Consider the following 23,767-nt stretch of genomic DNA (forward strand, 5'->3'; position numbering starts at 1 on the left):
TTCGTAAGATTAGTACATTTTTTGTCAGATGTTTAGAGCTACCTGAAACTGTGAACAAATTTGAGTTCCAAATCTGGGAGGTTTGTGTGTTTATGTAGGATTTTGAACTCTGAATCTAATGGACCAGTGACTAAAAAGTGCCAAGACTAACTGTTTTAATATATTTATGAGCTGTTAAAGTAGTTTGTCCCTGGAGATGTGTAGACCAGCTGTGACAAACAAGCTGTTAGTTCTTTCATACAGAGAAAGAGCTTCTGATTAACTCTAGAAACACTAACCGCGCGTCCTCTCCTGTCTCCTACAGTTCTCAGTGAAGACCTACATTCTAGCTTGTATTTTGTCAATGCATCTCTGCAAGAGGTAGTGTTCGCCAGCACCACGGGGACTCTGGTTCCCTGTCCTGCAGCAGCGGTGCCGCCCGCTACCCTGCGCTGGTATCTGGCCACTGGCGAGGAGAGCTACAACGTCCCAGGGATCCGCCATGTCCATCCAAACGGCACTCTCCAGATCTTCCACTTTCCTCCGTCCAGCTTTAGCAAAGTGATCCACGACAACACTTACTATTGCACAGCGGAAAATCCTTCAGGGAAAATTAGAAGCCAAGATGTTCATATTAAGGCCGGTGAGTGTTTAAGGATATTTACAGATTGTTGCAAGATTGTTTTAAAGCCAAATCTTTGAATTTTTGTAAATGTATGTTTGCTTTGAATTGCATATACTGTAAAATTGCCATTTATTTGGATTACACACTTTTTTAACATAAACATATAACATAGATACTAAAACAAACTAAAACTAATAAACTTAATGTGATGCATATTTGTCAGTCATACATAAATGAAATGGGTAAGATGTCTGTAATTGTACTAATACCTGAAAATTGCTTTTTTCACAGCTAGCCATATTTTAACTATGTTCAAAATGGTTTTCACTATGAACAGATGTGCGCTGATTCTAAGTGAAGTGAATAAATGCATTTGAAAATATGGTTATTTAAATGAAATCAAATAGATGCAAATAGTTAAAAATAAACTATGCCACATTTTTGAGTGCAGAAATATTATCTGTTTCTTACCTATTTCATTTACGTACGAGTGACAAATATGCATCACATTAAGTTTACGTGTGTATGTTCCAAATAGATAGAAAATGTTCTATGCAGTTCAACTACAAACATTTTAAATACATGCCTAAATATTGTTTTTGAGTATAAATGTTGACAAAATTCATGAAATTGTTATAAATGCAGATGTACACAATTGAAATTTACAGTCTTTCCAGGAAAATTGACTAAAAATATTGATGACTCATCCTGCACTACGCATATTTTTGTCCAATCAGATTCTCTCTAAAATGAGAACGTCACTCTCCCTAATATCATTTGTAACTGACTGCAAATCATTGCTTATAAATATGAAATAAAACAATACATTTAATGAGGTTTATGCGTAAAATGTGAATGGAACAAGCATAATGCACAATATACTAAATATATTTCAGGTAACTTTATCTTGTTTTAAAAGGCCAAAAGTGTGTAATTTCTGCACCACTAGTGTCACTAAACCAAACTGCAAAACTAATGACAGGTTTCACTCGCACCATCTGTCATTGGTCAGTCAAACACTCCAAACTCACACCATTGGCTGAGCCAGTGTTGCTATGCTGGGCTAGTCGGATTCTCAAAGAAATAAAAGTGTTTTACTAGTGCCATAGAGGTTTACTTTTTCTGGTGAAAGAATACTTGTCTGCATATTAAGCTAGAAGAAAGTAGAAAACACTCCATGTTGTTTTTTTTTTTCAACCAATGACATATTAAAGGATCAGTCAACGCAAACTCTTTCTCTCTAGTCTTACGAGAGCCCTATACGGTCCGTGTGGCGGACCAGACCGCGATGAGAGGCAGCGTAGCGGTCTTCAAGTGCATTATTCCTTCCTCAGTGGAGAACTACATCACTGTTGTGTCATGGGAGAGAGACACTTTACCAATCATCTCAGGTAGGACACTGGACACTTGTATGCATATTTTGTGCTTGATCTTGTTAAGATGCAATTTTATGTTACTTTAAAGGAACAGTTCACCAATGTCATGTTGTTCCAAACTATTTGCATAAACCACCTGTATCCATATAATGAAAGTAAATGGGGACTCAAATGTCATTGACATCAATGCTGCCATTTGATTTGAGGTTGCATCCACTCAAAGTTATTGAATGGCTTCAAAAGACTTGGAATATAGTGCATGAGTCATATAATCCTTTTTATGATACTTTCATGGTGCTTTTGTGGACCTTCACAGATCCAGTCCTAATTTACTTTCATCATATTGGCCTGGGTATTTTTCAAAACCTAATGTGATCCACACAAGAAAGAAAGTCAAAGAGATTTGCGACATGAGGATGAGTAAATTACAACATTTTAAGGTCAACTATTCCTTAACTCCGTGTTATTAACACATGCCCCCGTGCAGTTTTGATCTTCCTAAGCGAATTTTAGCCAATTACAGTCCTTGCTTTTCTTGGTTTTCCATCAGTTTAACAACCCCAAGCCTGCTCTTGAAAACACATCCACATATTTAACCGTTTTGGCGCCAGGGATTTTTGGGAAAAATGCTGGATTTTGACATCAAGATTTCAAAAGCTTGTGGCTTGAAAGGGCTTAAAGATAGAGATCTACTGTAAGCTAGAAAAATGTTGGGCATGACCGAAAGATTATGTGGGGTGTAAATATACTCATCTAATTAGCATATTATGACGTCATCAGAGGCGGCCATCTTGAATTTCATAATATTCAGGAAATAGTAGCTATTGAATTGATGTTTGAACTTATTTGCATGTTTTTTTTTTTTAAATCTTTTTATCCTCATTCCAAATGGTCAGAAAAGAGGAAACCAACTATAAAACAGGAGAAAGTACTAAATTACCAACAGGCTCATCAAAGCGTTTGATCCAGTCCTGATATACTTCTTCATTTCTCAAATAAACCCAACCACCATTGTCATCTCTATTTCCAGCCCTATTTAGATCCAGATCACCCCTGCTGCCTCTACCACGTCTCCCGGCTCTCCCACGCACAGCACGGCCACGTGTACCACGGCCACTCCCACCTCTTTGGGGCAGCTAGTGCTACTTCCAGCCCTATTTCTCCTACCCCTGCTGCCTCTACCTCTAGCAACAGCTCTCCTATGGACATTACGACCACATCCACCCCTGCCACCCCCATCCCCGTTGGTCAAAGGGTCGAAATGATCACTTGTTTGTGCTTCATGAACACTCGCGCCTTGAATGGCAGCACCATTGCGCTGCAAAGATGTACCGAGAGAAGCGCGATTATTAGACGACCGATCGTCATTTCCAAAAGGCAAATATTCCCCTTCAGAGTCAGAATCGGCTAATAACATTTGCAACACATCCTCACGGTACAACTTTTTATTAGCCATTTGGCGATTTTCTCTCACAAATCTCACAATTTATTCGCACGCTATGAACTGAACTGCTTCCTCATCAATGACACGATAGCTCACTTGCTCTGCTATTTCCTCGAACACTTTGAATAGGAACATGATGTCATTTTGGTCTAGAATCGAAGTACTACATGTCTGCCATATAGTGGTAGGGAATACAAATGAGATATTACACCATATTAGGAACTACAGTCTTTTTTATTAAGTATGACGTCTTGTCGCAATTTTGAGACTTTGGCGCTTAAAGGGTTAAGTCATTTCTTGTCCTGTTGCTGACAACGTGAGATTTATTAGTCTCTAACTTGGCATGCTGTCACAGTAACGCTCTTATAAAGAGCTCCTCTCTCGGCTCACGGCTGTCTAATCCTGAAGAAGTGGACGTCTGGAAGTCGTGTCACCGAGATCCACTGTACTGACCTATTTCCCTTCCAGAGGCCGCACGGTTTTGAAAATCCATATCAGCTAAACGATACACTCGTCTACACAACTGTTTCCTTCCCTCAGGGCTGTCGGCTCATTTTATGGGGCATTTAGCAAATTCAATAAAGAATCTAAAGTCGTTTAGACTGGGGAGCGAGTGGGGACATTTTCCATAGATGTGTCGTGTTTTTCTGTTCAGGTAAAAGACACCAATGAGATATATGAATCTTTTATTCATCTTCAGAGAGTAATGTGACAAATGACTGCCTGCAGTCTAAATTACAGTCTTTAAATTCTTCAAACATCTCACATTTAATGCTCAATCTCCATTTGTGTGCACATTATATTTGTATATGAATGTCGGAGCCCAAGACAGGTCTATTTCAACCTAGAATTGAGAAAGTGTGCAATGAATCAGACTGATGTCTGTCATTTAATAGCGGCAGTCACAAAACATTAGCTTGCCGTTCATCTGCGCCTCTTTTCTATGCTAAATATTTCATAGGTAGAGCAATATTCCTGAAAACAACAGTTTAAACACAGTTCACTGCGTGTGGAACACTTTCACCTTTCCACACACGCTGTCTAGGGCATTTTGAAGGAATCTGTGTGTGTGATGTACATTTGTTAATGGCCCCTCTAAAATTTTATAAAACCTATTCTTTTGCGATATTCTATAAATAAATAAGCTTTCAATGTGATCTCACATGAGGAAAAGTGAAGCCGCTGTATACTTTTTTGTTATAAAATATTCATTTCTATCTGTATTTCTGTCTAGTGCATTTGGACTCTATCGGGTAGTGAAAGGTTATTGTTTTCAAATGTTAGAATTCCGCAAATTTGAGATTTGTACTAGTTTGGGATCAGTAAGATTTTTTATGTTTTTTAAAGAAGTCTCTTATGCTCATCAAGGCTGCATTTATTTGATCAAAAATACAGAAACAGAACTGCAACATTGTGAAAATTATTGCAATTTTAAATAATGGTTTTATATTTTAATATGCTTTAAATTATAATTTTTTTCCTGTGATGCAAAGCTGAATTTTCATCAGCCATTACTCCAGCCTTCAGTGTCACATGATCCTTCAGAAATCATTCTAATATCTGATTTATTTTCAATGTTAGAAACAGTTGTGCTGGTTAATATTTTTGGTGGAACATTTAATACTTTCTTCAGGATTCTCTGATTAATAAAAAGTTAAAAACAACAACATTTATTCAAAATCTAAATCTTTTATAACAATACAAGTCTTTACTATCACTTATTGTCAATTTCTGCCATTTTATTGTGTATAAGGTGAACATTGCAAGTCTGATCGATGATGCATTAGTCCTCCTTTAAATAGAAGATTTGAGTTATCCAAGTCCATAGTATAAAAAGTGTGAGATAAATTACACTTTGATGGTTAGAGATTGTGAAAAACGCAAATTATGGGCAATACTACCAGTAATCCTTGCCTCAGCAAGCACCACTAGCTCTGGTTTCATGGTTGAAGTACATACAGTATTATTTGGTATTACACAGGTGTTTTAGTTGCAGGGGATTCTGGGAAGATCTGGTTGCAGGCGGCTGTGTTATGCAGCGGTGAGCCACAGAACAAACCGCTACAGGCACTTTAGAGAGTCCTTAGCATTCCACACACATGCCTCGCACTGAGACCTCTGGCCAGAACAACCACTAAAGAGAGAGAGAGAGCACCAGCGAGACAGACACTCTCTGTTCTGTTTTTTCCCGTTTTTCTGGTGATACACTGCTCAAATATTCCGCAGTGAACAAATGCATTTTGGTGCAGACAGATTTGGCGAACATATAAAAATACATTCTACCTTCTTACTCAGAGAAGCTTATATGTATTGGTGTAGATTAAATGTCGTAAGACTGTCAGTCCTTCCAAGTGAGCAAATCCCACCTCAGGCCTTGTTATGCGTCAACTGAAGCTAGTGGCATGCCAGAGATTTTCCTTTCCATGTTTTCCAGTTGTGTTATTAACATTTTGCAATCCATTGAGCAGCAAGCTGACATTTCACTAAAAATCACATTTAGTGCCCAACGTGGGGTGTTGCCCGCATTTAACCCAACACTCATTTAATGGAGTGAATCTAACAAGACCCAGCAGTAACGAATAGATTCATTAGCGCTAATCTGCTTCATAAATACTCATAAATGCTCAATATTTTGAGATCGTTTAGCCGGTACGGCTGAAAGCAATCAATACATTCCTACATTTTGACAAATATGGAAAGCAGAACACAAAGTTGACCATTCAAATGCATAGATATGTTTGAAAACGAAAAGGCGTTCAGAAGGATCGTAGAGGAGCGCTAATGTTTTTAACTGGTCCCACTGCGGCTTTTTTCCTGCAAGCTGGGTGAGGCTGAGCTCTCGCCTCTGCAGTCCGTGTATGACAAGCAGGATTGGGGACTTTTGTCCTCGGTTTTCCCTGTGATTGGTTGAAGTATTGTTATCCAGAGAAAAATGGGTCAAACAGCATGCCGAGGACAGCATGTGTAAACAGGCAAACCGGAGAGAAAGTGGATCTGGGGTGGTTAGTGATGCTCTCTCCATCCAAACTGTTTAAAAACCTTTTCTGTACATCAGTGCTCAGTGAGCAGAATTCCCAACCCTCTCTAAAACCCTGCGTCTTTTCCTCTCTGACAGAGACGAGCGAGGCTTAGCCAGATAAATAAAAGGGATACTCTCCAAAGCAGAAGAAGAAAATCAATATCAGTGTGCATTAATCATGCTGCGGGTGCCAGAGAGAATTATGGGTACACGAAGCGAGAGATGCATGTGTGCTTTCGCATAGGAACGGTTCTCAAGGTTTACTGGTTTCTCAGGCATCAGATTAAAGTGATTGTAAGGAGTTTGGTATGATTTCTTGATTATTATGGATTATGTTAATGCTGATTGTTGAAATATTTATGAGCAGTGAACCGATGGTTGATTTTTTTTTTTGCTGTTTAAGAAATGGTTCTTCATGAAATGGTACTTCATAAACTGTTATGGTCAACGTGAATTCAAAATGGACCCTTTTAACTTTCTTAAAGGTTAAGTGTATAATTCCTAAACCACTAGCAGCATCAAATGAAATCGCAAAATGGAAGTTTTCTTGAAGTTTAATTCCTAAACATGGCGGGAAGCATGAAAATATTAATATAAGAAATATTCCTAAACATGGCGGGAAGCTCAATGTTTTGACAGCATCAAAGAGCAGCACTGTTTTTTTGCCATTTTTGCTGATGTCACCAAGCCCTCTGCTTTTTTAGTCTCATATAACCAGACCTTCAGACTGACGGCTGAAGGTGCGGAATCCATGGCAGCTTTCATTGGCCAAGACCCGCCCATGAGGCCGTTTGACCGACATGTCAACCAACCAACTCAACTCAACTCAAACTTTATTTATAAAGCACTTTCAACACCACAACTGGAACCAAAGTGCTGTACAAAGAAAGATAAGGGGGGAAAAAATAAGAATGATAAGAATCGGGAAGACAGGCACAAGATATGAACATCTCAGGTTCACCTCCTCGACCTCTGCCACGGAGGACGGTGGTCCGATAAATGGAAACCTCCTGGTCTTCTTTGATCTCACGAGGCCTCCAGCGCGCTTCCCACGCTTCCTTCGGCGTTTCCTCCACAGGCACAAGCATCCAGGCAGGTAACACACCTTCCTCAGCGCAACTGGCACAGACGCATACCGTGCATACGGAAGGCAGTCTTCTCTGGTATCGCGAAACAGACAATCAGACACCGCCGACCGAATATTCAGAAAAGTTAAGCGATCGTACACCAGAGGGGAGCAAACAGAGCGCGTAATAAATCAAACACGGAAACAAAATACTAAAACAGGTAAAAAGAGACTGTGACGGCATGCCGGCAAACATCCTGGCACCATCTAAACCAACCAATCACAGTTCGTTTAGATTCAGCGGCACATTTCGGGGTGTGGAAATGTTGCCACAATAACAGACCGGTGTGTAAAACTCTCGGACGTATTTGAAAGATTCTGTGCTGCCAACTTTAAATATTTCACATACTTTTGAAAATCCTGCGTTTAGTTGATCCTGATAAGCACTCGTTGTCACAGTTGTAAACACGATGGCTTTCTTCTTTCGTGTGGGGGTTTGGCGGCACGGCATCTTTGTTTCCAGGCGGAACGTTAAAGAATGCGACACACACGTCTCCCGGAAATCCTGTATAATTCAACCAATCCAATGACGACTTCGAGACTCCTGAAGTGTTTCCATTTTTGTGAGCCATATGCATCAGACGTTTAGCCAACGTTCCGTGGGTGTGACGTCTGAGGCTGAGACTACTGCTTTTTTAACCCCTTATGACCGGCTCCATTCTAGCATTTGAATGCCCACGTTTCATGATATATTCTTTAAATATTCTCTTTCATTGAGAAATACATAAAAATATTGAAGTACAGTGGTTTTCAAATGCCATTTCATGTTGATTTTAAGTGTGTATATTGTTAGTGTACAGTATAAGTATACATGTTATTGGGGTAATTTTGTCCTGTAGCATTATAAAAGTCACATCTATCCAGCAGAGTTGCCAATGCTTGACACACACACACACACACACACACATACACATATTTGAGCTCTTTCAAATATACATATAAAGTCAGTTTATTCTTGGTCGTTTGAAAGATATTATGTTGAATCCAGTCTATTCTCATTTAAATTTCAGTTTAATCTTTGTTAAATTGCTCACATCGTATGCTGGTGTTGATTACAGTTCTTCCCACATAGATGATTAAACCCCAGCCTCAGACCGGATCATATCCAGCTTAGAAAACACTTCATAAAAATAACCTTTTGCTTCCCTAAAGACTTAAATTCGAATGTAAAAATTGTCCCCCAATCTGGCTAATTATGATGATGTCATATTCCTCATTTGACCTTTGACTCCTTATTCTGTATCCTGCATCTTCAAATCAGTTTCCTCACCACAGCAGCTAATCACTCTTGAGGAGCGAGTCCATGAGCCCTTATCGTCAGCGGACAGCTGCCGCAGTGTGTTTGAATGGTGGCGACGTTTGTTCAGCGTTCATTGTGCTCGTGCCCACAGCCCCCTAACACACCACTTCCCTGCTATTGTTTACAGAGAGAAAGGGGGGAAAAACCTGGCAGGCGCTTTCATGATAATCTTTCAAATGTTCGTGAATAGGGTGAACCGTTTGGTACAGGAAGAGTAAAATGCTTAAGGTTGTTTGCTTGGCAATACTGCAACAGGCTATTTGAAAACAAACAAAGCTATTGGCTAACAGCTACTTGTAGCTGTTGTAGCGTTTAACTGTACAGTTCGCATTTGATGTGTGTTTACTTACTGTTTTATTAGAAGTTCACTGCACTGTTTAATGTCCGCTGCAGACTTGCTAACCTACCTTACGGTGGTTGTAGGTGTTTTTATCAGCAGAATCAGTCTACTCAAAGTCAAGGAGGGTTGACTGTTTGTGTTTAAAAAAAATCATGACCAAATTAGCAATAGCATAAGGCAAAAACCTACTTTGGGATAAGTATAAAACTTCCATATTCCTCACTAAATAGAAATGTTGTTGCTAGGTTTTTCCGCTGCTAGCTATGCAGGTAAATGATTGGCTGACACGTTGCATGCCTTTTCTATTTGTAGCCAGTAAAATCTTCTACACCCTTTTTTTTTAGTAAATTGCCTGGAGAAATTGAACAAAATAACTGAAAAGGGAGGGGGGGGGTTGTTGCGTTTCATCTAATTGAGAGCTTCATATTATCTGTGCGGAGAAGATAAGCCCTGTTCTCTTAACAGTTATTACTCACTCTGTTTGTAAGTATGTTTCATCCTTTCTCTAGCGCTCTGAGGTTTCAGGCCTGCTGTCTCTCTTCCTCCCGCTGTAAAGCTTTGCCGCTAGTGCAACTGCTCAAACATGCAAACTCCAAAATGGAGGCCAAATCATGTGACCGTGAGCAGTCATCTTATGTGTGACTGCGCAGACAAGTTTGAGTTAAGACAAGGCTGTTCATTTACACTGCTGAATTAATGTTTTTTTGGGGAAAAGGATAGAATCATTGTTCATCATTGACATTGTAATAGATAGATGTGCATAAAACATGATATGGTTGCAACAGATATATTGCTCATGCATTTATAGCTTATGTACACTATACAAAAAAAGTGGATAAAATCATATATTTTCTTTAAATTCTTGATTTGAGCATAAGGCTAACACATTTTTGTGCAAACATTTTTTTTTTAATTATCTTCTGTGAAAATATTTTTTACAAAATATAATATAATAATAATTCATATTATTATTATTATTAATAATGCTCCATCATTCCCACAACCCTAGACTAGAGAGGGTAAACGGATGTATGGATAATAATAATAATAATAATAATAATAATAATATACTGGCACACAAGACAACATTTTTGCAGTGTGTCTTGTGGAATCATCATTTGAAGCCAGAGGCACCAGACACCAGTTTCTTTCCACAGATATGAGTCCTGATATGAGTATTTTAAACATACGGTGAATTATTTATGAATGACTAACCCCAGATGCTGCACTTGCTAAAATGTGTTAAAATGTATAAATGCGTTCTCATCTGAACATGGATTTATAATTGATGACATCTGAGTATTCGTTTTAAGGTTTTTTATTTTACATTTTTTTGGGCTCAAGTTGTTTTTGAGACTCTGTGTGTCTATTACACAAATGAAACCACCTGTGAGTGTTGTATTATTTTCCGGGATATAATGACATGAACAGGTGCCGTTTGGCTAATAATAACCTGTTTCTGTGTAATCAGTCAGGTCCATGTTTCCCAAAAACTTTGAGTGCCTAAATGAATCATCATCGTAGACTGATCCATTTATATCGATATACATTACATATTTATTTAGTATTTTTTTCAATTAATTTAATTCATTGATTTAATATATATTATTAACTAATTAAAAATATTATTAAATGAATATAAAATGTATGTTAAGTGAAAAAAATTAATGATTGTGAAAATTAAATGAAAATATATATTTGGTGTATATGGAACTTTATGTTTTGAAATGTATCCTTTTTGTCACTTTGACATTTAAAATGGATGTTGTGACGTATACATTGTGCTGTGACTGCACCTGTTGTTCAGGTTAGATTTTGAGTGAGTCAGCATCTAGACACTGGACAAACACTGGCGAGTGATGGGCGCACTCTTCAAACAGCTTGTGTTATTGTTGTCATGGCTGTCCTCTGCTCTTCTGTGTGGGGTGCACTGAGCAGATGGGTCTCAGCAGATTAGATGGACAGATGAGAGGAAGTCGGGTGGTTGTGGAGGAGGGGTGACCTCAGCGTGCTGACCCTTGAGATATAAGATTTAGAGGAAAAGGGAAGACATTGCAGAAACAAGGATGTGTGCCGGGAAGTCATACGGTGTACAAGGCTATTATGTCCCCTCCCCCCCTCCCTTTTTTAATTTTCATTACTCCTATTGTAACACACTATTGTAATAAAACATATTATAATTATGTATTGTATTTATTCTAATATTATTTCAATTCAATTTCACTGTTGGAATTTCATCCAAAATTTGTTTTGCATCCCAAGGCATACATCGTCTCACATTCAGCACACATTAAACAACACCACATTGTTACAGTTACCTCCCAAATAAACACCAACAATAATAACAACAACATATAAATACATCATGAGCTACAGTACAAATCACAAGTGAGCACTTCCACATTTCTGGAAACCACGAGGCTTACTTTCCTCCCTACCTTTGATTAAATAATTTGCACGACTGATGAACAAACGAACGCTCTGTTGAAACGAGCACGTGGTAGTCGAAGTCTGCTGTTTGAAGAAAGAAGCTGATATTCTTCAAATAAAACATAATAAAATATTAAATAAACTTAATTAATGCAGACTTGTATATTATAATATAATATTAAATTAGAAGATATATGTTTATAAAATAATAATACACAGTTTTTGTGACTTAAGGAAATAATGGGGTAAGCTCATTTCAACTCATATCATTAACAGTCTTGAATAAGAGAATGTGCATTGTTTAGTTTAAAATGAAGGAAATCTTTCTAATCTACAGTCATTTAAAATCAGCTTTCGTTTTATCCTTGCTCTGTCTTTGGAGATGAAGATGGCACTGCGTATAGTTCCTCTCTGTATTGTTGATGCCACTTGTCTTATAAGTAGGTTGAAAAATGTGGCAATCCAGGGCCACACAGACAGGGGCCACACAGAGTAATTAAAGTGTCCACATCCAGACAGCAGATCTGTTGGTGTGCGGTAATCCGCCTGGCATATGGAGAGGAACAGAATTAACGCAGAGGCGAAAACAAATGTATTAAAGCGGCCAGAAGCTTAAGAGCAAATATTTGGTTTTTGGTGACCTGTCAGGATTCTCCGCCGAGCTGAAGTGGTTTAGACAGACAGCCTGCTGAAACGCTCGCTGACCCAGAGCACAAGTGTGCTTCAGGAGAATCTGTCTACTGTGACGTAGGGAAAACTTTGACTCGATTTGTTGCTGCAATTGATCATATGTTGCCATTATACGCTCTTAAAAATAAAGCATTGATGGTTCCATAAAGAACCTTTAACATCCATAGAACCTTTCCAATGCACAAAACATTCTATACAGTGGAAAAAGGATATTTAGATCAAAATATTTTTCACTCGAAGAAAAATAGTGGTTCTTTTAAGAAATGTTCCCTGAAGTGGTTCTTTTATGCTGCGAAAACCCCTATTTATAACGTATATTTTTAAGTGTGTACAAGCATCAAGGTTATATTGAAGAACTTTGTGGTCATTGTGAAGGTGCATATTTTTAACATGTATTCGCTATGCACTTCATTGTGTGTGCTGTAGAAAATTAGTTAGATCTGTGTTTTTTTTAAATAAGAAATCGTTTTTTAAAGGGGTCATATGATGCGATTTCAAGTTTTCCTTTCTCTTTGGAGTGTTACAAGCTGCTTGTGCATAGATAAGATCCCTGAAGTTGCAAAGACTAAAGTCTCAAAACCAAAGAGATATTCTTTATCAAAGTTAAGACACTGCCACGCACCCCTAAAACGGCTCGTTCTAACACGCCCCCACATATCTACGTCACTATGTGGAAAAATTTGCGTAATGCCGCCCAAATATTCACGCAAAGAAAGAAGGCGTGGTTTCAGTAACCGCAGTTAGTGTTGAAAAAGAAAATGAGCAGTATGTTCCACAATATGTATTTGTCATGTCTGGGCCTATATGGTGGGCAGAGACAGATCACTTCTCTCCATGGTAGTAAGTCAGGCCGTTAATGTCTAATTGGCACCTAATGAGGGTCTGACAGCCTCTGAGATCCGCTCTCATTACCTCTTCAGAGCCCACAACATCTCTGAGCGCCGTGGTTCATCTTTAAACTTTTTAAACCATCAGGTCAGTGTGTGATATTAATCAGCCCACTCAGGATAAAATACTCTTCTTGTTATCATCATCATCCTCTGTTAACCCACACATTCATAACTTGCAGAGCATATTAGTGAAGTAATTATATCAGTTTTACATGGATTCGAGGATTTTATTTGAAATACGGCAATTTTTTGTTTCCGCCAAAAGCTTCTTAGGTTTATTTTAAACTTGTCTCTGAGCCAAAGCAAATATAATATGTGTATCAATTTTCATACTATAGGATTATAGAGATCAAGCTCTCTGTGTATCAGCCGATTGTAAAATAACATGTGTTTCAATGTTCTCAGTCCTCTAATCTGACTTTTTTTTTTTGCTGATTTTCCACAGGATAAGACATCTGCTTAAAAAAAAACTCCACAATAATACCTAAATCTCTAGCAAGGATTAACTGAACTGAATTTATCCACTGTAGATTTCTGTTTATGTACTGTAAGTAACATTTAATTTGTATTGAAGATCTTGAACTCCAGTGTAAAAACAAAACATGCCCTTTAATACTGTTTTTCACTTTATGTTACCAAAGAACATTAACATTGTGTAAACAAAAGTAAATAGTGTTGATTTTGTTTAACAGAGGAAGTCAATTGTTGGATCCTTTATATACGTATATATATATATATAACAGTGAGTTATTAACATCGTTGCTAAAGCTAACTGAAAGTCTCAGCTCTGTCTTAAACGGTTTAGGCTGCTAGTTCAACAAAATGCTTGTCAGGTGCTACCTGGGTTTTTGACACAGCCTCCAGCCTAGCTGTGTGGTTAATGAGTAAAACTGGGTCCGCAGGATTACATGTATGTCCTAAAATTGATTTAATTCACAAAACGATGTTTGCTCGCAGGCAGAAGCTGAACCTGCGCTGCGTTTCTCATCTAGCTGCTTTCCTAACTCCACTGTATGTGTGCTGACATGCCTCCCGCACAAAGTTCATCTGCATAAGATGATACAGTAACGCCTCAGGATATGAACAGATGGGAGTGTTTAGCAAACTCACAGCCCACCTTCTCCCCCCGCCGCAGTGCGGCGCCCCCCACGGGCGGCTCTGTTAACCTGTCACTTGTCATCACAGGAGATCCAGGCACCATATGCCCAGAGCAACAGAACCTCACCAGACATGAAAGCGGATGCGGAGAGGAACAGAGGAGCTTCTTTTTTGTGGCGTCTGTCGTCGCGATCAAAGATCTGTCAGTTTTCTCTGCATAATGTGGAAAACTGTTCTGATCATTCGACGTCTGCTTCTTAGATTGATCTTCGGGAGATGTTACTAGCTCATTGATCCGCCGCAGACACCTGTGAGAAACTCCTGTTGACTAACAGTTCAAACCTGAGAGGTATAAATTGTTTCTCTCATCAGCGTTTGTGAGTGGACAAACAGGATAAATGACACTCGGAGCTCAGCTCTATTTATCTCAGGTATATTTTTTGTTGTTTTAGATTTGCAATTTTTAATTTGTTTGTATATTTTCAGTGTACTATATAAATAGTGTAAATTGTGTAGTTTAAATAGTAGCTTTAAATAATATCAAATATTTACTATAATATTTATGCAGCACATATGTATACAGATATTTAGGACAGAATATTTCTTTAATGGAATAGTTTACCAAAAATGAACATTTAGTCATCATTTACTCGCGTCGTTCCAAACCTGTAAGGCTTTCAGGAAAAAATAAAAATTTGAAGAATGTGCTGAGCTTTCAAGCTTCAAAAGTATCATCATATGATCATAAAAGTGGCCCATATGGCTTACATGCTATATAACAAGTCATATGAAAAAAATCATGCCGTAAAATATAAAATCAAGTTCTTTACAAAGACAACTATATATTTTTTAAAGAAGTTGGCCAGTTATAAACTTGAAAAGAAGTCTTGAAAAAGTCTTGAAAGTTTGCGTGAGTGTGAGCAGAGCAGCAAAAATAGACTCGGCACCGAAACCATTGCTTCAGAAACTGCTCATGCAACGCTCCTGCTTGACGCTCAGGTGCTGGTCCAGCTCCCGGAGTGAATGCACTCATTTGCTAACATGCACGCTAAATATGCGCTGCTCATGCGCTGCTCACGCTTTCGGTGTGAAACCGGCCTTATGTTCACATTTACATCCAACTACAGAACACCTGCATTGCTTACGAGACATATCGCTACAGATGCTCGAGCGCAGAGAAAAGGGAGGCCAGCGTACAACTGGCTGAGGGTGGAGATATGCTAATACAGGACAGTCCATCAGCGGTCGTGGGCGGGCCTAAGCTCAGAAAATCAAAACGGCTTGATAAGGAGTGGATGGATTTTTATCATTGTAGGGTGGTTGTGTCCACACACTGCTAAAACCCATTTATATGCAAACACCATGTAAAAGTGAATTTTGCATCCAATGTCCCCTTCAAGAGCATTACTGAAGACCAGAGAACGAACATTCTATTATCATTACTGGAAGAATGTTGTTTATAACTTTGAAAGAACCTTGCCAGAACGTCCTCTGTTAGCTGGGTAGTATGTGTATAGTGATAGTGATGTTTGCCTTAACAGCCACTACTAATTAAACCATTGCAGTCATCTTTTTTATTTTAAATTTCCCCCACAGCGCCATCTTAATGTGTCGAAAAACACGCCTAGGGCTTCTTGTAGCACACAGGCCTGTGCCGTCCAATTTCAATCGGCTGAGTATATCAAAAGACCTCCATGTATAACATGTATAATGCATACAAAATTGTACTCCGAATGTTCAGTCGCATGAATCTTGAGTAAGGCTGGGGGCTTGACGTCCTCAGAGGCAGGACCCTAAAAAGGGATTATTTTCTCTCTTTCTCAGAGCTTATTCCAGCAAGGAAGAGACGGGGAGAATGTCTTGGTGTTGTAGCCCAGTGACACATTGCTCTGATCTGCCTCCAGCAATCCCACCACCCCCCCAACTCCCCATCTCCACCCGCTAATGTCACAGCCTACGAGTCACTCCACTGGTTGCCACAGTAACCAACTCACCTTCCTCTCGCCTGTCACATCACACCTAAAGAGACCGATACGACTCGTAGTGAAGAGTCAGATAGAATGCAAACCGCAAAATAGACACATCTCTGAAATAGCTAAAAGCTCTTTTTTGTTCAGTACATAGCCGGAAAAAGAACAGCTGTCAAGGAAAGAGAGAGAATCACAGTTTTGCCTGAGAGAGGTGGAGATGGGGAGGTGGGGGGTGTTCTGGATAGAAAGTGGGTGTATCAGACATGACAACCCGACTTTTGCAAATTTGCAAGCTTCACAGGACAGCTGTGTTCTGTAAAAGAGCGTCTCGCTCTCTATACTGTCTGTCTGGCACACAAGCACAAGCTGTCTTGTGCATAACAGCACTGCGGGCGGCAGCCACAGAAGAAACACAGCCTTTTGGCACCTGGGCGTTTAACCTGCATTTTACTGCATGTGCTGACAGGCAATTAAACCGTAGCCAGGGGCTAATTACCTTAGATAGCAGCAGCTGCAGTTGGGACGAGAGGTAAAATTCGAGCACATCAAAAATGGCATTGTTCGCTTAAATTACGAAGATGCATGTTGCAGTGACCGACAGCATAAACCAAAGGATGTGTGATTAGATGATTTATGTAATGCGGGTTCTTGGAAACTTTCACACATTTTTGCATGAGGGCAAACGTGGCTTTTCAAGGGAAGATGTAGAGAGCTAAAAGAACAATGTCAACTCCACAAAAGCGTAATGGCGTAATTGTCGGTCTCCACGGTAACATTCAATGCACATTGTTCAGGTGGAGCAGCTGACAGAAAGACCATTACGTACTAACCCTGAGAGAGGGGGGGGGGGGGGGGGGGGGGGGGGGGGTGTCAGTGGTTAATACCCCATTTTTGTATCCTTTTCATGTGCAGTGCAGAACTGAAGTATGTTTGTATTGCTATAAAGCTAACATTTTCTGGTTAGTTGAGCTTTCTACTTTGCTTGTAAAAAAAATAGACCCTTTGACCTTTTGATCTGATCTTTAAATTTAGTCGATGCTAATATTATATAGTCAGTTTGATTCAGTCATATATATTGTTGACTGTTTATTTTTGAATAAAACTACACATGCACACATTTATTTACTTACTTACTTTTTTTTTTTTTTTTACAGTAAATGACCACAACTGCATAGTGTCACGGTGGCGAGTCTTTTATGGGAAAGTTCAACTCAAATTTTCTTTAAAATATTTAGAAATTGTAAGTTATAATAAATGATAAACATTATTTAATAATAAATTAGAAATAATAAATAACAAAGACAAAGCAAGTGGGAAGTAAATGACCACAACTGCATAGTGTCACGGTGGCGAGTCTTTTATGGGAAAGTTCAACTCAAATTTTCTTTAAAATATTTAGAAATTGTAAGTTATAATAAATGATAAACATTATTTAATAATAAATTAGAAATAATAAATAACAAAGACAAAGCAAGTGGGATGTTTTGTCATTGTATGTATGTTTGTATTCATTTATTTACATTTGTTTTTGTGTTTTGTTTTTTGTTTGTTCATTTTTTAATATACACCAAAATATTTTTGTATATTAAAAAAATATAAATACATACATACATAGACAAAACAGACCACTTGCGTCATCTTTATTTATTATTTATTATTATTTATTTGTTATTTATTTCCTTTTTTATATACAACAAATTATAAATTGTAATATACATTTTATACAAAAAAATTATAATGTAAAAAAAAAAGTTTTTTGTCAAAAAAAAAATTTGTCAAAAAAGATGGACAAAACAATTTACTTGCTTTGTCTTTGTTGAAAATCTACTAATTCTGTATGCAGACTACTGTGTCTAGTTGACATGGGGAAGTGTTGTCCAGAAGTCCCGAGATGCTCGTAGCCGTCTGTTCCTGTTTACTCTGATGGGGATGGCAGTCCTGCCAGCAGTCACGAGGGGATGGAAACTTCCCCCTGGAGCAATTAAAACCTGAGCATAATTGACAGGGTGTTATCACACTTCGTCTCTCCACTGACTCCAGGAGAGACAGAGGTGCACAAAGATTATTTGCAAATAAACCTGGTCATCAAATATACATTTAACAGAAAACACATTGAGGGTCATTGGTTCCTTTCAGCTGACAGAGATTCTGCACCTTGTAATGTGTGAGTGTCAGAGTGGAAATCTATTTATTTACATTGCATTTGCAATGTGCTTTTATCCAAAGCTTACCGTGCATTCAAAGTAAATTTTATCAGTGTCTGCCTTCTCCAGAAATTCGATCACATGACCTTGCCATTGCTACTGCCATGCTGAGCTACAGGAAAATATATTTTTTTCTCTCCAAAAGAAGGCTAACATATTTATTTGTTTTAATTTTAGTCCATAAAGCTGTTTTGTTTTATTGTCATCAGCTCCTCACTGTAAATGAAACTCGTTTCTCAGTAAGCAGTGTTATAAAAGATTAACAGGATTTAATTTAGCACATGAGTTGACATTATAGGATTCAGTTCACAGCAGTTTTTTTTTTTATTCCAGGAGTTATTCCGGGAGTCCGGGAACTGATCACAACAGCAAGGACACATGCTCTCACACTTACTGTCGCAAGCTTTCATCTGTCCATCTATCTTTCATTTGTCTTGTTCTACTCTTTTTCATCACTCTCTCCATCTCTCTCTCTCTCGTACTCAGTCTTGAATATTTAATGCCTTTGAATTACGGTGCCTCTCATCCATAATGAAGAGATATCAGACAAATGGAGCTTCTGTTTTCAATCGTTCGTTTCGCAGCTGAGAAGTTAATGATTTTAAAGGGGTCATGAACTGAGAAATTATATTTCCCTTGATTGTTTGACATAAGTCAATGTACTATAAAAACATCCGGCATGTTTCAAAACTCAAAACTTTCTTGTTAGTTTAAAAACAACTTTTATCGAAACCAAGCACAGAAAACGACTCGTTTTGGAATGTGCCACTTTATGACGTAATAGTGTGGCTAAGCACCGCCTCCGCAGGAGAAGATCAATGTCTGCTTGTACATCACTGCCAGTTTAGCTCCGTCCACTAATACGCGCTTAGAGGAAGTACTAGAGAGAAGCAAACACAGGATTACTCCATCAACAGAACCATACAGATGACATTACAAGATTACAAGACACTGTGTAGTGTAAGTTGTGAAAAAATAGTCTTTGAATTGCCTTCTTGTGATCCTAACATATCTAGATCGGACGTCATGCATCATGTCGCGAATCAATTTCTCTTTCAGGTCAGAAGCGGTACGAATGCTTCTATGTCAGAAATAGAGCGGGACATCGGTTTACTGTCTGAGATTTGTCGTGTTAATCCGTGCCGTTCTGTTGTCTGTGGTTGCGTTGCACCACTCGCGTCTGGTGTAAACACGGGTAAAATTAGCAAAGAGCTCCAGATTGCATCAGTGAAACACTCTTTGTTTGTTTGCTTTACTTTGCTACGGATTCATTTTTAAACAAGACCGTATGATGCAGGCTTTTCAGAGAGACTGAAAGTAAATGATGACAGTGCTGAGTCTGACTAAAGTGGATCTAACAGTAATGTCGCAACACATAAGTGTGAGTAAACGTGCTTTTACCACTATTGCATTATCTGTTCCAGACCGTTTGATATATACTGATTATTTTTATGTTTTAGCCCAAATGACCCATGTTGTTTGCAGAGTACGTCACAGCAGTGTCCATCTGTCATTTTAATAAGCAAAACTGTTAGCCAATCATAGCAGTGGGCGTTTACTTGCGCGTCTTGAATGTGCTCACCTATAAAAACAACCGTTCTGGAGAGATGCTCAAAAACAGGATATAAAATAGCCTATTACTTCTTAATTATGATGTTTTTTTTATTGTAAAATCACACTAACATTGTAAGTGAACCTCAGAGAGCATTATAAAATAATTTAAAAAATGCAGCACATGATCTCTTTAAGGGTCAAGCTTGTTTGAATATTTAATCCAGATTCGCTCTCCGGCAGATGGGTGTTCTCTGACTCAGCTGGATGAATTTACTATTAGCGGCTAATAATCGCTGGGATGGGATGCAAAAATCAAACCTCAAACTGCTGGGAATTTAATCATTTTATGTAGAAATGTTTATATTAAATAACAAAAAAAAACAAATGTGTTCATAATGCTTTATAATTCCTTGTGAGCAATATTCATGCACTATTATGATAATTGTAATTTTTTTAAATGAATTTTAATACAGTAAACAACCACAAGAGCATTGTGTCATGGTGTAAAAAAAAATCAGGTAAATATGTGTGTGTGTGTGTGTGTATACTGTATATACTGTATGTATGTGTGTGTATATATATATATAATATACTTACAATAGTAAACAGACAAACAGCATAATGTCACAGTTGTGAATTTTGGATGGCAAAGCACCACTCACATTTTCTTTAAAAATATTTACAAATTGTCAGAACATTTCTTTATTAATTTGTCCTGAATAATAATGTTGCACTGATATGCAGCAATCACTAGGATTGAGTTTACAGTAGATATGTTGATTTAAACCGGTGCTGTACTGTAACATATTACAGACACTTTGAATGTTTGTATGAACAGCTGGATTGAAGATCAGTCCTCTTCAGATGTAGAGAACAGACAGGAGTGTGTGTGTGTGTGTGTGTGTGTGTGTGTGTGTGTACGGTAACAGGATGGAGTGTGTTACCCTGACAACAGCAGCTTCTGTCAACATCTCACTCTCTGTGTTAATTGCATTCCATCTCTCTCTGATAAAAGACACTGATTAAACTGAAGCTCACTTATTTGCATGATTAGGCTTTATTTTTATTTTTATTTTTTCCAGGAAACTCTCCCCCGCTTTATTTTGTATAATGTGGTCTCAAAAGAGGACTTGTATTTTGCTTTTGTACTACTGTGTTGCTTAGACCAAGAGAATTAATCAAACACCTAACCTATGTAGCTTTAAATGTTTATTTAGCTTAGTTTTTTTGTTGTTTAGAGTTATAAATCACCTGGACTGAAAGGTCATCCTAAAAGTTTAGGTTCAGTCAAGATTGTGATGGGCATCAGTTCAAAAAAAGACTTGTAAGATGATGTTTGGGATTTTGCAAGTGCTCATTAAATGTTTGCGCTAAAAACAGATTGTACATCTGACAGGCTTATGCATGTTTAGATTATCTGTATGATATAGCGTTCAAAAGTTTGGAATCAGTAAGAATTTTGAATTAATACTTTTATTCTGCAAGGATGCATTAAATTAATCAAAAGTGACAGTAAAGACATTTATAATGTTACAAAAGATTTCTATTTCAAATTAATACTGCTCTTTTGAACTTTCTATTCATCACAGAAACCTGAAACAAAAACATATCATGGTTTCCACAAAAAATATTATGTACCACAACTGTTTTCAACATTATTAATAAGAAGAAATAGCAGCATATTAGACTGATTTCTGATGGATCATGTGACATTAAAAATTCAGCTTTGCCATTACAAAAATAATTACATTTTAAAATATGTTCAAGTATAAAACAACTATTCTAAATTGTAATAATATTTCACAATATTACAGTGTTCGCTGTATTTTGACCAAACACTGTAAATGCACTTTTGATGAGCATAAATGACTCATTTCAAAAAATTTCAAAAATCTTACTGACTCCAAGCTTTTGAGCAGTAGTGAAATTGTAAACAAAAATCGTTCAGTGATTTATTACACACATGTCTGTTTCACAAATGAATCATTCTTTTGAACTGATTTGTATAATCAACAGTATAAGCTCCTTATCAGGCACTACTAACTAAATATTTATTTGACCACAAATGCTTTTATGTGATGACTCAAAAGAATCTGTGAATCACCTTTTGAACAGTTTTATTGACTACATTGAATCAGACTTCTCAGCGTTATCAAATACTCACTGAAGGCTCTTCAGTTCACAATGCAGACAGGCCACTGTCAGAGGCGATATGGATCGTTACTATTGATCTCACGCTATTGTGCAGTGAACACACACACACACATCAATTAATGGCTCAAATACCTTACAGGATATCGTCAGAGCCAAGGGAACAGATTCATGTTAATTGTGTTCAATGTTTTCATGTGTAATTTGGAAGGTGACACGTGTGTGCTCTCAAATGTGATACTTAACTCTACAATGGAAAGCAGAAATTCCCTTGCTCTTTTGATGACATACTTTCAGCTTTTCTAACCTTTTATGGAAACTGCAAAATTGTTGTTTCAGATATGTTTATGGCAGAACCACAAGCTCATTAATACATATGACAGCCGCCATATTTGCCAATGTATTGGATTAAAGGGGTTAATTTGTCTGTTTCAAAGTAAATGACGTGAGATTGAAACCCTCTCTAAATTCCCTTGGCTTGTGAGACTAAAGAAAAGGGTTAAAACTGTATTGTGGGATATGCATTAGAGGTCAATGAGGAGCATTGTGTGGCCTGGGTTTGCTACTGTATTTAAAGGAGAGGTGAAACATGTGAGATTGCTAGAGGGAGAAACTGAGAAATCGGCATTACAGGAAGAGAAAGGAAACCAGTAACCTGTCATTTCGACACAGTTAAAGCACCTCAAGAGCTCCAGCTATCAGATTGAGAAACTGGGGCACACGGCTCCCTATCGGCTCTTCTGTAAGTATATTCGTCCTCGACGCTTGGCCTTTCGTTGCACCATCTCAAATACAAAACGGCACAGGATAGCAGTGCTACTGAGTTAATAATCTCATTCTAAATAACCTGAAACGTCTTCTCCTCATTCTCAAGACAAATACAGCAGCACATTAAGTGTGACTGTTAGTAGAAATGTAATTTGCTCCTGCTGAAGTGTATGTTTGACTAAAGGGGAGATAGCTGCAGAGCCGGGCTCTGACAGAGACACATGTGTTTTTGTGTGTGTGTGTGTGTGTGTGTGTGTGTGTGTCTGCTGTAGTCGGCACACATACACACAGTTATTTTCCTTTTGTCACTGAAGACGAGCTGTCTTCTACCAGCACTGCTCGCATGCAAAGGAACGGATAAACAAGTACTTCGCATATCTCTGCAATGTGATGTGTCTTGCTGGATTCGGACTGAAGGGATGGGAAAAAATTAGACAACGATTGCAGAAGATTGTGATGTGATGTGGTTTCTTATTATTTACATGCAGTTTCTTAGTCTCAAAATAATATTATACATATAATCATAATTATAATTTATCATTTTTTTATAATGTATACAAATTTGTAATTATAATTTCTGAATTTTATAAAGTATGAATTGTTTAATTTATAATATATAATGTATAAAAATAATTGAATGTATGTGTGTTTAATGTGTGTTTATAATAATTAGCAAATAACTACACATTTCAGATTTTAATTTTTTTTATTTATTTTTTTTATTTAAATACTGTTAATAAATTTTTACATTTATTTTAAAAAGTGTGTATATATATACATATATATATATATATATATATTTT

General features: G+C 37.7%; 1 protein-coding gene across 1 annotated transcript in view; it reads left to right on the forward strand.

Moving 5' to 3' along the window:
* LOC107565274 (Down syndrome cell adhesion molecule-like) overlaps window positions 1-23,767 on the forward strand; it is an 83,299-nt gene that overhangs the window by 19,670 nt on the left and 39,862 nt on the right. Inside the window, exons 2-3 of the mRNA XM_016250496.1 lie at window positions 305-622; window positions 1,849-1,995. Of these exons, the coding sequence (XP_016105982.1) occupies window positions 305-622; window positions 1,849-1,995 (465 nt within the window). The remainder of the gene's footprint in view (window positions 1-304; window positions 623-1,848; window positions 1,996-23,767) is intronic.

This window comes from Sinocyclocheilus grahami, unplaced genomic scaffold (assembly GCF_001515645.1).
Source record: "Sinocyclocheilus grahami isolate Dianchi unplaced genomic scaffold, SAMN03320097.WGS_v1.1 scaffold991.1, whole genome shotgun sequence".
Lineage (NCBI taxonomy): Eukaryota > Metazoa > Chordata > Actinopteri > Cypriniformes > Cyprinidae > Sinocyclocheilus > Sinocyclocheilus grahami.